Source organism: Leptidea sinapis, chromosome 13, assembly GCF_905404315.1.
Source record: "Leptidea sinapis chromosome 13, ilLepSina1.1, whole genome shotgun sequence".
Classification (NCBI taxonomy): domain Eukaryota; kingdom Metazoa; phylum Arthropoda; class Insecta; order Lepidoptera; family Pieridae; genus Leptidea; species Leptidea sinapis.
The window spans coordinates 7534521-7548890 of NC_066277.1; the positions used below are offsets into that span (position 1 = coordinate 7534521).

The 14370-nt window shown below is 33.8% G+C and overlaps 1 protein-coding gene across 1 annotated transcript; it reads right to left on the minus strand.

The window, feature by feature from the left end:
* Positions 1 to 360: 360 nt before the first annotated feature.
* On the minus strand, positions 361 to 13056 carry LOC126967594 (uncharacterized). Its single transcript, XM_050812128.1, has 4 exons — positions 12533 to 13056; positions 7832 to 8064; positions 6013 to 6129; positions 361 to 515 (listed from the first exon to the last, which is right to left on the minus strand). Exons 1-4 carry the CDS (start codon positions 12650 to 12652, stop codon positions 368 to 370), a joined length of 618 nt encoding a protein of 205 aa, XP_050668085.1. The 5' UTR covers positions 12653 to 13056; the 3' UTR covers positions 361 to 367.
* Positions 13057 to 14370: the final 1314 nt, after the last annotated feature.

Genomic DNA, 14370 nt, shown 5'->3' on the forward strand with positions numbered 1-14370 from the left:
AAGTTAAGCTAGTTACGATTATTCTTATTTTTGGAGTCGGTGTCAGCCAAGGTAAGTTTGTACATACATAGTTATAGGTGAGATGTGCTTGTTTCACACGCGCGACGTGACGAGACGAGAGAGGGGCCGCTGCGGGAGGACACCGAATCGAAAAATAGGAATCAATATATCTAATATTTTGGAGTCGGTTGTTATTTGTTAATTTTTTTTACTTCCGCCTTAGACTAAGTATGTCAGGGCGACATATTTTTTTTGGGTTACGCCTACCCAAAAATTTATATTTCGCTGCGAGCACGGAAAATATACGTATAAAGTTGCAGTCATTTATAGGTTTAATTTACAAATAAATGAAATTGCATGTTTAATTTTAGTCTTGTATTTTAGTAAACATGTCTATTAAAGATATTGAACAATTGTACATCGCTGAACAGTCTCGATGTTTTCTTCCATTGTTACAAGCCTCGACGTACGGCTTCGCTTCCTCTACGTTGGTCTCAGCTATATCATTTTCTGGACTGAAACAAATGAATACAAGCATTTATTTCATATTATATCTGAAGAGAACTTTAGGCGATGGAAACATTATAATTTTTTGTACGACAAATAAACAGGTTGTTTAAATTAAGCATTATTACGATTGTCATTGAGCATGATGGCAGTATTAGAAATAAATTGCTTTAAAAGAAAACCTTTATGATGATAAGATTCAAAAAATTATCCAGTTTTGATATAAATATTGATTTTAATTGATACATAAATGCCGATACTGCTCAAAAATCTTTGTCTTGACTTGAGGTTTTGATTGTAATATGTTTTATATACATATTATCATAAAACTGACTGCGACTTAATCATAATAAGCCACCAGTATTATGAGTGTAATTCAAAATTACAAAATGGAATAATTTCCGTAACGGCTACTTTAAGTGGTCAAATAAAATGTTATTCTAAAATAGAAGTCACATACCGACATCAATGACGTTCTATTTTACATAACGTCATTAACCGACATTAAAAAGGTGTGATCCAAAATCTGTCGTCATGCCTATCGTGACAGCTATTGTTGTTCGTGATTGCAGTGACAATTTGTAAGTTATTTAAGAGAAGGTATATAATAAAATGGGGCAGAGACGCCTTCATTTACAGTGAATATAAAATGAATTCCATAGTTTGCTTTTTTTCAAATAATTTAGCATGATAAATAATAATATTAATATTATCTTGCCACAAACTAGGCATAGCCTGTACAATAGGTGCAAGACAGCGATATATTTAATACAATATTCATACTTAAACATACAAAAAGAAAACATCCACGACTCGGAAACAAACATTCATATTCATCATATCATATAAATGATTGCGCCTACCGGAATTCGAAATCGGGGCCTCTCAGTAGGCAGGGTCACTAACCACTGGGCTATAGGAGTCATAAATTATCAATTTATTTTTAAAAATGTATTCTTAATTACATCAGTAAGCATCACAATTAAAAAAATTCAATTCTTTTAATATTTTTTTAAACTTTGTTATCTTTTTTTCTACATAGGTATTCCGCTATAATTGCAAAACATATTGAAATGCCCTAGCAAGGCTCATTAATTGAAAAAAATATGTGTTAATGAATTATATCATAATGAGTAAAACATGATTAAAAAAAAACTTTTCACTTAAATAAGATTTGCAATGATATAATGAAAATAAACTACGATATAAACAATTCATAGTAACTTCTTTAAGAGCTCCTTGAATACATTTAAATAATTTATTTAATTTGTAGTTTCCCGCTCTGTCACACTAACACCCGGAACCTACACAAAGAATCCATAGAATATCAAGAAGTTCGTCTCTAGAAGATTGCCATTTTCATTATCAGTGCTGTGATCAAAGCCAAATAACGCTCCGTTATAGCCCTAACCTTATTTCTACGTTATAAGTTTATTAATATTTCCTCCTGAGTCAGGCCTCTTAATTAACAAAAGTAGATAATTTCGTAATGAAAATTAGTGATCCATCATATTCCTCCTTATTGTTCTTCAAACAATGTAAGAAAAGTTATGAAGATCCTCGTTATATCTAATATTATATAATCTGTATTACCAATTAATTAACTGTAATCATTGCTCTGTACTGGTGTTCTCCTCATTATTTTCCCAAGTCGATTACGTTTTGAGGATCGTTTTATTACGTACGATTTTAAGTGTTCCGTAGTTAATGCGTAGTTATTAAGGACCGCATCCTTATCTACCCGTGTGTCTTCAGGTTTCATACGGGTAACGCAGAATTTCTTTGACTACCCTCCATCGAAATAGTAGTCTTGGGTGACTTCATCAGGCATAATGCCAAATGACTTGGGTCACGCATGCAGAATATTGAAACATAACAGAGTACATAATATATACTTTTCTCTTGTGCGTCTTCAGACAGAATCTTCAGAGTCAGTCTTCAACAGAGTACATAATATATACTTTTCTCTTGTGTGTCTTCAGGTTTCATAGGGGTAACGCAGAATTCCTTTGACTACCCTCCATCGAAATAGTAGTCTTGGGTGACTTCATCAGGCATAATGCCAAATGACTTGGGTCACACATACAGAATATTGAAACATAACAGAGTATATAATATAACTTTTCTCTATAATAATAAATCAAAGAATAAGAATAAGACAAAAACAACCAGCCATAGACGACATCGATACATCAGAGCAGATAATTAGAAAATACCAAGTACAAGATATACCCTTTTATGTCATATTCATTAATTACCAGCATGACGATCGCAGACCAACGTCTATGGGACACTCTAATACTCTTAGAGTGTCCCATAGACGTTGGTCATCATGTAGAACAAAAAGTTCTATACAGAAATAGCTCAAGTTTAAGTAGAGTCATACTGCAAACTGTAGGCCCAAGCATTCCAGTCAATGGAAGGACAAGGTCAAGTTAGAGAAGGCGACCCCTTATCCCCAAAAATGTTGTTAGCATTACTAGAATCAATCTTCAGCAAATTAGACTGGAAAAACCGAGGTTTGTACGTCCAAGGTGACTCCAGCAACTTCAGATTTCCAAACGAATTAGTTTTCCTAAGGAAATTGAGACTACAACAAGAATACATGTTAGAAAGTCTTCTCAAAATAAGAAGAAAAGTGAATTTTGAGACGACTATCATAAAGACTAATCATGACAAACTCCAAAATAATCAAAAATAACAATCAGATGCGACTGATTCTTATCATTATCTATATTTAAAGAAAACGATTTGATTTAACGGAGATAACAATGAACTAGAAGTGGAAAGAAGACTCAATCATACTTGGCACAAATATTGGAACTACAAGGAGAAATATAAAATAGAAAACGGTTAACTAAATGTTCAGATGGTACTAAAAAAAGCTGGCCCACAATGGCACAAAGCCCAAGACCGAGAGAAACGGAGAGCTTTGGAGTAGGCCTTATCTGAAAGGGGTTCCAATCCTATCAATATTGTAGATGCGAAAGTTTGTGAGTATGTGTGTATGTTTGTTACTTCTTCACGCAAAAACTATTGAATGGATTTTAATGGAACCTTACAATAGTATAGCTTACACATAAGTAAGTAGGAAAAAATCCTGCAATCTGCGAGGTATTCATGCGTGCTCCGCAAAAACTTATAGGAGTTACAAATATAATATATCCTACTAATATTATTAGTGCGAAAGTTTGTAAGAATGTATTGACGTTTGTTTGTTACTCTATACCTTACAAGTTACTAAATGGATTTTGATACAACTTTTAAATAATATCTTTCACATCAGAAAACACATTGGCTATAATTTATAATAACTTTATATTATATTTAAAGTCACAATCTTTGTCCTTTACAATACTTTATTTGATAAATATTTAAATAGTTATGACTATGACGATGAACAGCCGAGTGCGCGATAGTATGATGCGGCCCGGTGGCGAGTGAATGGGACGGTCTTTCAGGCGATCGGACTACTGCGGACGGAGAGTTATTAAATTTTAACACCTGCAGTTCCAATAAATTGTTTCATTTTCAATGACTATCAACAAATCGCATGGTCAAACCTTAAAAGAAGCAGGCATATATTTGGGCATGTCATGTTTTTTCCAGGGCCAGCTCGACGTGGCTTGTTCACGCGTTTCTATATGGCAAATCAGAATGTTTCTGCTGACTGAAATATATCGATTAACATAGTTTAAAGGAGTATTTTGTAGTAGCTATCTATAACTTTTACATTACCATCAATCATCATATATATACATCCGTGCCTATATATCCTAACAAACTACAGCGCTTATAATACCTATTAGTGAGAGAAAAATACTTAGTTCAAATTTACATACATAACACGATATGGAATTTCGACCTCCTCTATCTGGAGAAAGTATTATAATTTTCTTGAGGTTAACTTTTTTTATGGAAAAGGAGGACAAAGAGCGTACAGGCGATCTAGTGTTAAGTGATCACCGCCACCCACATTCTCTTACAACACCAGAGGAATCACAGGAGCGTTGACGGCCTAAAAATATATAATAAATTTTAACCTATCTACTTCCACTATAAATGTTTGTAATTACTATTATGCTACATTTATATTATTTTTTCATTACTTTGCTTAAAGGAAGACAAACTTTATTCTTCTATATGTTAATTTATAAGACTAGAATTAAAGTCATTATGTTTTATATTTTACACGGTCTATCTCCTCCCAATGGATAGCCACATGCCATCCTTATTTGATCTTATGCTGACTGTACATCCCGATACTTAACAGGTCACTCGGGACGTCTGAATATTGCTTTGTCAGGAGTGTAGCGTCTACCAGACGCCCATGACATAGAACTTAAGCGGACCACCCCGTATATGGCATAGAATGGGTTCCTTTTTGCATCCTACCCTCAGGGCACGGTTTGTTTTCTTTCTGATAATATTAGTATTTGTACCGTTGCAGTAACCGATGTGATACTACAGAGCAGGTACATTTTGAACAAATTTTGTAGTACCAATATATAGGTGGTAGAATAGGTGGTAGATCACAGCACTGGTTCACTGAAATAGAAACAAAGTATCCAATCTGCAAATATGTGAAGAGAAGATAAAACCATCCCTCCAGATATTATATCAACAAAATCGGTAATAAGCATTGTTGAAGTAGAAAAACAAGCTGTACTAGCCACCGCTATGAGTAACGACTCTTTCAACTGTTAGGTAAAGCTCTTTGCCTCAAACTCGACTCGTTAGCGACGATGGGAAAGCACCACCTAACATCTCGCAGTGCCAGAGCTAGAACATTTCCCCCGTCCTGCTCAGAACAAATGACCCTGAGTTGACCCCGATGCCGACCTTAAGTCCAGTACTTATGCTCAATAGTAGTCTAAATAACACTTACTTTAAAACAAATGCAGCTATTTCATGTAATATGTCGTCCTCAACGTCTAACCTAACCTAACCTAACCTAACCTAACCTAACCTAACATCTCGCAGTGCCAGAGCTAGAACATTTCCCCCGTCCTGCTCAGAACATATGACCCTGAGTTGACCCCGATGCCGACCTTAAGTCCAGTACTTATGCTCAATAGTAGTCTAAATAACACTTACTTTAAAACAAATGCAGCTATTTCATGTAATATGTCGTCCTCAACGTTTAACCTAACCTAACCTAACCTAACCTAACCTAACCTAACCTAACATCTCGCAGTGCCAGAGCTAGAACATTTCCCCCGTCCTGCTCAGAACATATGACCCTGAGTTGACCCCGATGCCGACTTTAAGTCCAGTACTTATGCTCAATAGTAGTCTAAATAACACTTACTTTAAAACAAATGCAGCTATTTCATGTAATATGTCGTCCTCAACGTGTAACCTAACCTAACCTAACCTAACATCTCGCAGTGCCAGAGCTAGAACATTTCCCCCGTCCTGCTCAGAACATATGACCCTGAGTTGACCCCGATGCCGACCTTAAGTCCAGTACTTATGCTCAATAGGTATCTAAATAAAACTTACTTTAAAACAAATGCAGCTATTTCATGTAATATGTCGTCCTCAACGTAGGTGTGTATTGGTTCGGCTCCCAGTTGACATAATGTCTTCAGAACACACGATGTACCGTTATGCCTGAAACTATATAATATATAACTTAGCACAATGATATACTTATGGCCACAACGTTAATGTTACCATATACATTGCAGATAATTTTTAATCTTTCATTAAACACCTTTATTAAAACTGACAATCCTTTATAGTAATGTAAGATTATACAAGAAAATTTAAGCATTGTTCCAAATACAAAATACTAAATAAATACATATAATATAATATACAGACAAGCACAGGTTCCGACAAGTGTTTTTTTATTAAATAGAAAAACTAATAAGCATATACGTCCACTATAGAGATATTACGTCACGTTCTCTGGCAAACATCAGAAAAATCACAAAAATGTTCTCGGCCATTGAAGAGTATGTACTACTTATTTAGTATAGACGGATTGCTACTCAAATTAATTTCTAAAATTGTTGGACACAATTTTTTCCAACAAAATAAATAAAACCTTCAAAGCATACATAAAATATACTAATAATACTGTATAATCGATTCTAAACCAATCTCTCTAAAAGCAAAATGAGTACCAGACGCACTCGACTGGAGTTTTCAATGACGATTTGCAACTATGTTAATCAATTCATTGAAATATTATTATAAAATGCACTTAGTTTGCTTTTTTGAAGCATAATCATATTCGCGTTAGCCTGATTCATTCACACAGAATTTACACATATTTTGATTTTTAAATATATAATTAAAATGCTAAATATTAGTCTTATATTAAGAATAAGTTATTATTTCTCATTAATCTATCTATCTATCTTCTATATATATAAAAATGAATTGCTGTTCGTTAGTCTCGCTAAAACTCGAGAACGGCTGGACCGATTTGAATAATTTTGATCTTGAATTATTTATGGAAGTCCAGAGAAGGTTAAAATGTGAATAAATACGAAAATGCTGCTAAATTAAATTAATTAGTTTCTATGAGAGTATTTATTGACTCACGGTTTGACAGTGAAGTGAAACAATTTCATTACGACAGCAGGGTGCATATTTTACGAAGTAATTTTTGATGTTATGATATATTATTGACAAATTCATATAAAAACATTATTTTATTTATTATATACAGAATAACGTCTGTCGGGTCAGCTAGTATTAAATAAATTTCAAACGAATCTTACGAACGGGATTCCTGTTGAGATCTAGAAGTTATCTGTCAAATAAATCTTACGAACATTTATTATTTCCATAATGATTTTTTCCTTCTATTTCAAACTGTTTCAATCAATAAGGCATACTTTTAAATTATGTACTTAAGTATTAATTTTTGCTTTTCTCTGCTTTTGGTTGATTCGAGTTGTTAAAACACTTTTAGATTTATGAAGTAATAAAATTAGCTTGTAGTACCTTGTACCTTTAAATGATTATTTATAGGTACCCTGTAATAGGTACACTGTAAATTGGAAATAGTTTAAGAAATACTATTTATGTACAATCAGTGGTAGATGCAATAAATAAATAGTTAAATTAATAAATAAAAAATGAAGAATAAAATTACTTAATTTCATTAGACCTTTGAAACAATTCAGAACATTAACCATTACATAGGAGGTACAAAATTATAATGTACCTTAAAATCTCCGATGTTAAGTTTGGCTGCTGGTATAACCCAAAAAATATGGTGTCTTAGATTTATAAATAATGTTAAAATATAACATTGATTAAGTTAAAAGTTAAGTAATAAGTACTTCAACCAAAACTCACCTACCCATTCAAAAAATTCTCGACATATTTGTAAAAATGATACAATTTGGCATCATTTTCGTAACCTTCCATATCTAAATTGCGCTTCTTTCTAGCCTCACCAATGTAACCCGAATTGGCATTCAAAATGTCTATAGGTATCTGAGTTCTATTCCACGGCAACGCAAAGTTCGCTTGAAATAACCAATTTACGTTGATGTTCTTTGCTGTGGAGGGTGTACCGACGCCAGCGTTGACCTGAAAAATATTTTACAGAATTTAAGGCTTTCTTATGATACCATAAAGGCGAAACTCGGTTGTAGCGTAGTTAACTAATTTGTGTGGATTTTGTTGCCGACATACGTATGCAGTTTGTTTTGAGGTAGATACAAAATGCTCCACTTTGAGGAAGGTAAATTCGATCACGGTGGCGGAAACGTCTCTTTGAGGAGATAATAATATAGAGAGTTTACAAAATAAATCATGATAAAGACGTCGAGGCTACTTTGTAAATATATATAAATGTATAGAATCTAGCTATAGTCTATGAGTTAAATAATAATTTGATATTGATAATTTAGACACATTAAAACCATACCAAATACACCGTGCTGCGTAATTCGCTGAGTCCCTACTTCACGGCAATTTTTATTGCGTTTGCAGGAGTTTTTCAATTATTATTTGCAAAGCACCTCGATTTAAATAAGAAACACTGACTGAAAACAATTGTTAAGTTCCTAACGGGAGTCTAACCAGACACTAGTTGCTGGAAATGCATGTACTTAATATGCATATCCAACCATTTCTATCTTCGGGTCAATCAGATATAACAAAATTTATGAACGATGCGGGACTCGAACCCGCGACTTCTCGCGTTCCGTGCGAGCGCTCTTACCACTGAGCCAACCGTTTGAGTGACGTATCGTTAGTAAATCTTGTGTATCTTGTTCAACTCTCAGGTTGTGGCTGCATAAGGCATGGCATAAATTTTGTTATCAAATTTAATTTGTGTAATTAATCCCAGAAGTGAGGGTTATCACTTTTAAAATAACATATTCTTTAGATTTCTCATTTATTTCGGATTGGATGTCAGTGCAGAGTTTGTTTATTTTTAATGAGCCCAGTTTCACAACAATTATTTGGGCTCAAACTGGGCAAAGTTCGTAGTATAGGTGCCAGACGATATAATTAATTTGATATATATACATAAACATGTATATCAAGTATCCGCGAAAAAAACATTCAAAAACATCATTTTTGCATTTATAATAATAACAAATGGTTGATTGTGGATAATTTGTTGACTTTCAAATATATTTGAAGAAAGCTCTATTCAAAATTGTAAATGTTTGTAATATATATAACAATTTCAATATTAATTTTTTATTTAAATTTTCTACCTATCAAAATCCAATAGCGAAAAGCTAAAAGTGGTCGCAATTCGATATAATAATTATTAAAATAATTATTATTTCGATCAAACCCTTAATATAAAGTCTTTTGTGATAGTCTAAGCCAGGGGTGCTCAAGCTTGAACTGCTGGCGATCTACCTCAAAATTGTTAGACTACGATCGATCGGCTCTGAGAGGCTTCAAGTATGTGTGATGAAGGATTGTCGTCTAGGTAGAGTGTCACGATGACATATATATTAGTTTTGCGCAAAATATGCATTTTTTTAGTCGATGTAAGTGTAGGTCTGCTCTTATATGTCAATTAAAAAGCTCATAATTATTATTCAAAATTGCGAGTTTATTGGTTATAAGCTTAACTAAACAGTGACTTTGGATGTTGAAGCGTGACACTACATGTCCTGAGCATACTTTTCATAAGATGGTACGTAATTACCGATTTTAGTTTATTATACCGGATTTTTTTCTCGAGATCGACTCAAATAGCACTCGCGATCGACCTGTCGATCCCGATCGACCGTTTGAGCACCCCTGGTCTAAGCAGTCGTCTAAAAGTATTTAATTTTTAAAATAATCAGTCAATATATACGTAGTACGTTGAACATTGATGTGTGATAAAAAACAATTGACAAATGATTTCCCTCCAATCGTTTTTTTTTATTACTAAGAAGGTTGCAACGTTTCATACAATATACCTAACATTCGAAATTCAAATAGTTCCGATTAGCAAAAGTGCAAAACTTTTAGTGTGCCTCATGTACTAATACTATGAAGAGGAATATTCCTATGTATGCATTTTGCATGAATCTGACCTATTAAAATAAATATGGGGTATTTGATTATGTTTGCGCCAATTAACTTAACCATTAGTTACACTCATTTTCCCTCGTTTCCCCCTGCAAGTGCACTATTATATATCGACTTAACTCGCGCTCGACCTCAAAGATAAAATGACAAATGCCATCATAAAATATTCATTGATTTACCCGCCATGAGTTATTAAAATTATAAAAACAAATTTCTTAGGACTCAATCAATAGTAAAACAAATATGTTATGAAGAGTTTCAAAAACAGTTGTATTGAAGTTGAGTTTTCCAATATGACCCACGTCCACTTCTTGCGAACCTTCAGAATTGGTTTTCAAGTTTGTATGTTTGCTTAAGTTATTCATAGTATAAGTTTAAGTCGTGAACAGCTTAGAAAGCGGAGCGCGTTAAGCGGTTTTGTCATAACCTCCTTCTATTTTTGTTCTTAATATTTTTAAAGAGATTATAATGATTAATAAATTGTATCGTTACGATGCTGCTGATAATTTTGGGTTTAACCAAGAAACATGATTGTTCATGTATACGCTCTCTCACCAACAACTTGCACAACACCCGATGGATAAATGTCTCAAGGTGTGGACAGTCGATAGAAGCGATTCCTGCACTATCGCCCAAACTGACTGAAAACTCGATATCCGAGTCATGATGGGGTCTGATGGGTCACACATCACTAAACAAACGATACGAAACGGTCACTCATGTAATCCTGGAATGTGCAGGGCTTGCCAACCAATGGGCAAAATCCTTAGAGAATACAAGTTCAAGAAATCTGCGAACACAACAGGCGTGCTCTGAACTTCTGGAGGTAGCTGGGCTGGACCCAAGTAAGTGGTTTTATTAAGAAAACAGGAGCCTCTTTTCCATTACCATTACCAAGAAACATTAGGGCACTCAATGAAATTGGCGGGGCGTAAACGTCTTAATTGTACCATCACTTTTATTTATAAAAATACCACAAAGAAAATTCTGGAATAGATCAAGAGCACCAAGAGTGAGAGAACTTAATATAAGTGGTTAAAAAAAGCTAAATATGTATATTAAGACATTGAGAAAATGAAAAAGGGAAGGTCAGTTTACTTTGGAGACAGGCATGATAAACATATTATTTATCCTGTAAATATGTGTGTCTAAAGGTGAAACTTATTGAGATGGTCCATTTACTTTCAAACACTTTGGGAGACAGGTATGATAAAGATATTTTTTATACAGTAAATGTCTGTGTTTAGTGGTGAATCTTTATGGTATCTTTTATTTTTACAGTTAGGTAAAAAAAACACTTATGAATGTCGGATTCATAATAATACTGACACACTGACACACTTTTTACACAAATTATCTTGCCCCAAATTAGGCATATATAGCACTATGTTATGGGTTGCAAGACAACGATATATTTAATATAATATACTTACTTAAACATAGATAAATACATAAATACATATAGACATCCATGACTCGGGAACAAACATCCATATTCATCATATAAATTCACCTACCGGGATTCGAACCCGGGACCTCTAGCTTAGTAGGTAGGATCGCTAACCGCTCGGCTATACAGGTCGTCGAAATTATAAATTTTACATTTATCATCTACAAATTGAGCTTCAATGAGATTAAATCATGAAATAATATTAACAGCTTAGGATACAACTCCCATAATTAATACTTTATGTCTCGTTCTTCTTAAGAGGATCTTCAAGATCTTCTTCTTCTTCAAAAAGCTATACTAAGTATAGTTAAAAAAAACACATTAGATATTAATAACACAATTACTAATTTAAACTTATTGAATAAAACCTGTTTGAACTGGTTCCTGTCGCCGCATTCCAGATTCACACGTCACACTTGTATACCATACTTATTTTTTTTTATGGAATAGGAGGACAAACGAGCGTACGGGTCACCTGTTGTTAAGTGATCACCTCCGCCCACAATCTCTTGCAACACTAGAGGAATCACAGGAGCATTGCCGGCCTTTAAGGAACACCTTCCTTTTTTTGAAGGTACCCATGTCGTATCGTTCCGGAAGCACCGCACAAGAAAGTTTATTCCACAGCTTTGTAGTACGTGGTACTTAGCATCTGGGTCTGATACGTTCTTCGTGTGGTTCACAAGGAACTTTCTGCTACGTGTTTTCAAGAAGATACTACATTTGTAACTTTTAAAAAAGCTCGTACAAGGACTTTCCTAAAAGGACTACAAGGTGGTTGCAGGGGTGATCACTTGTTATCAAGTGATCACCACCTCTTGTCCTCTTCTACCATAAAAAAAGGCGAGAGAGAGGCAGAGTCCGATGCGTTGGAGCGACCAGTTCCGCCACACCATCCACAAAAACGTCCACGAAGCCATAAACATTGCCGAAGACCACAAATGGAAAACGATCGTCCAGAAAATAATTAGTGGAGGTTAAGACCCTCTCAGCAATGAGAATAACGACACAAAGAGGAGTAACATGCAAAACCCATAAAAACATAATTCATGTACTCACCTGCATAACTGTTATATTTGTGAACAGAAGCTGCCTTCTTCCTCTGTCTAATGCTTCAAAATGACTTGAGGATACCAAAGCTAATGTGCTTATAGTTAAATACAGCAACTTATGATGCATTATTAAAAAAATGATTGAAATCTGAAGTGTCTTTGTAAAACTCTATAATAAACTAGTTTACTTAAGATCATCAAAAGCGGAAGAAAACTCTATAAAAGAAGAAGTAGAACTAGACATTTGGCCAGTCTGGTCTAATTTGGGATACGAATTGATTTAGAATTAATGCAACATTTTGAATACACTGGTCGTAAAGATGTGAATATACAGTTGAAAATAGCTTAAAATTTTCTAGAGTTTTTTTTTTCACTTTGTATTTAATGCACCATACCTAATAAGTATTACTTGCACTGGGTTGAATTATTGAATTGAATATTGAGACAAGCTTTTGACATTTTGAAACACCGTTCGTTAAACACACTCGTAAGCGGATGTACGTGTTAGCACAAGGTTGTCAAACTATCTTAACAAATATCACGTTTTGCCAGACATGGGCATCTTTTAATCTTCTCGTGACGCTATATTGGGTAAACAAATTAGTGCTGTAGAATCATGTGACTTGAGATTTAATGTAAAGCGTTGGTCATATTGAATGGAAAATATTGGACAGTATAAAACATTTTCATAAGCCTTCAACTGCTTGAATAGTAAACGTTCAAATTCTGAAAAGAGTTGAGAAGATCGGGAGCGTGAAACTTAGCGGAGCTCTTTTTTACACGCTTTTTATTAGGTTCACCTGTATGTATGTTTGTTTTTAACAAACTGATTTGAGCGCGATTTTCACCGAATTTAAACGGCCAGATCTCTTTCAAACTTCGTAGATTTATCGAGGACTGATGACAATACATTAATTTGATTAAATTATTACATTTTTCCATGATTTTTGTTAATTTATATAATTTTCGTCTATCTATATGGCAGGAGTTGATGTTAATTGTAAATTTCAACCACTATGTTTTACTGATTTATCTAATAGGAGAAAATGTTCGAATACAAAAGAGATTTTTTTTAATTTTTAACCTTTTAAAGTTGTTTAAAAAAACCTAATAAGATGCTTTTAAAAATAAACCAAACTAAAAATTCTATAAAAAGCATGTTTTTGTTTTTTTTACTACTAATTATTTTATACAAATGAATTTCATTAAAATTCATGCTTTGAATAGCTTGATAGTTGTGTATAAGTAATGACAAAGTGCGGCTTACTTACTGGGATTTAATAAAATATATATCTATATAAATAAAAATAAACTGTAATGCAATCATCAAATAAAAAATAAAACCGCAATATATTCTAAATACAAATTCGTAATTGGTTTATATGTACAATATTCTGAGTGGTAGGAATATTTAATTAAAAAATTGCCAAAGTGTTGCAAAACATTCTATGTTATCTTCGGAGATATTCGTTTTGGATTTGGAAGGTCGAAAAACCATTCGGTAGAATGTGGTAGGTACTTGATCACCGCCGTCCATACCAAGAGGACTTGCTACTGCAGAAAATTCCTGTGAATTATCTGTTGTAGTGCTATTTTCCTATGTTGATGGTGTGTTTTCTATATACAAATATTGTATCGCATTCCCTCCCCTCACAAATGAGAAATGTATGTTATAAGAAACACTACAATAATTTAGATCTTACATATTTGTGCAATTTGGTAGTTGAGACACTAGCTTCTTGGGGCCCAGACATTACATAAACATATTTTTTTTTATGAAAATAAGGAACGAGACGAGGAGGACGTTCAGCTGATGGTAATTGATACGCCCTACCCATTACAATG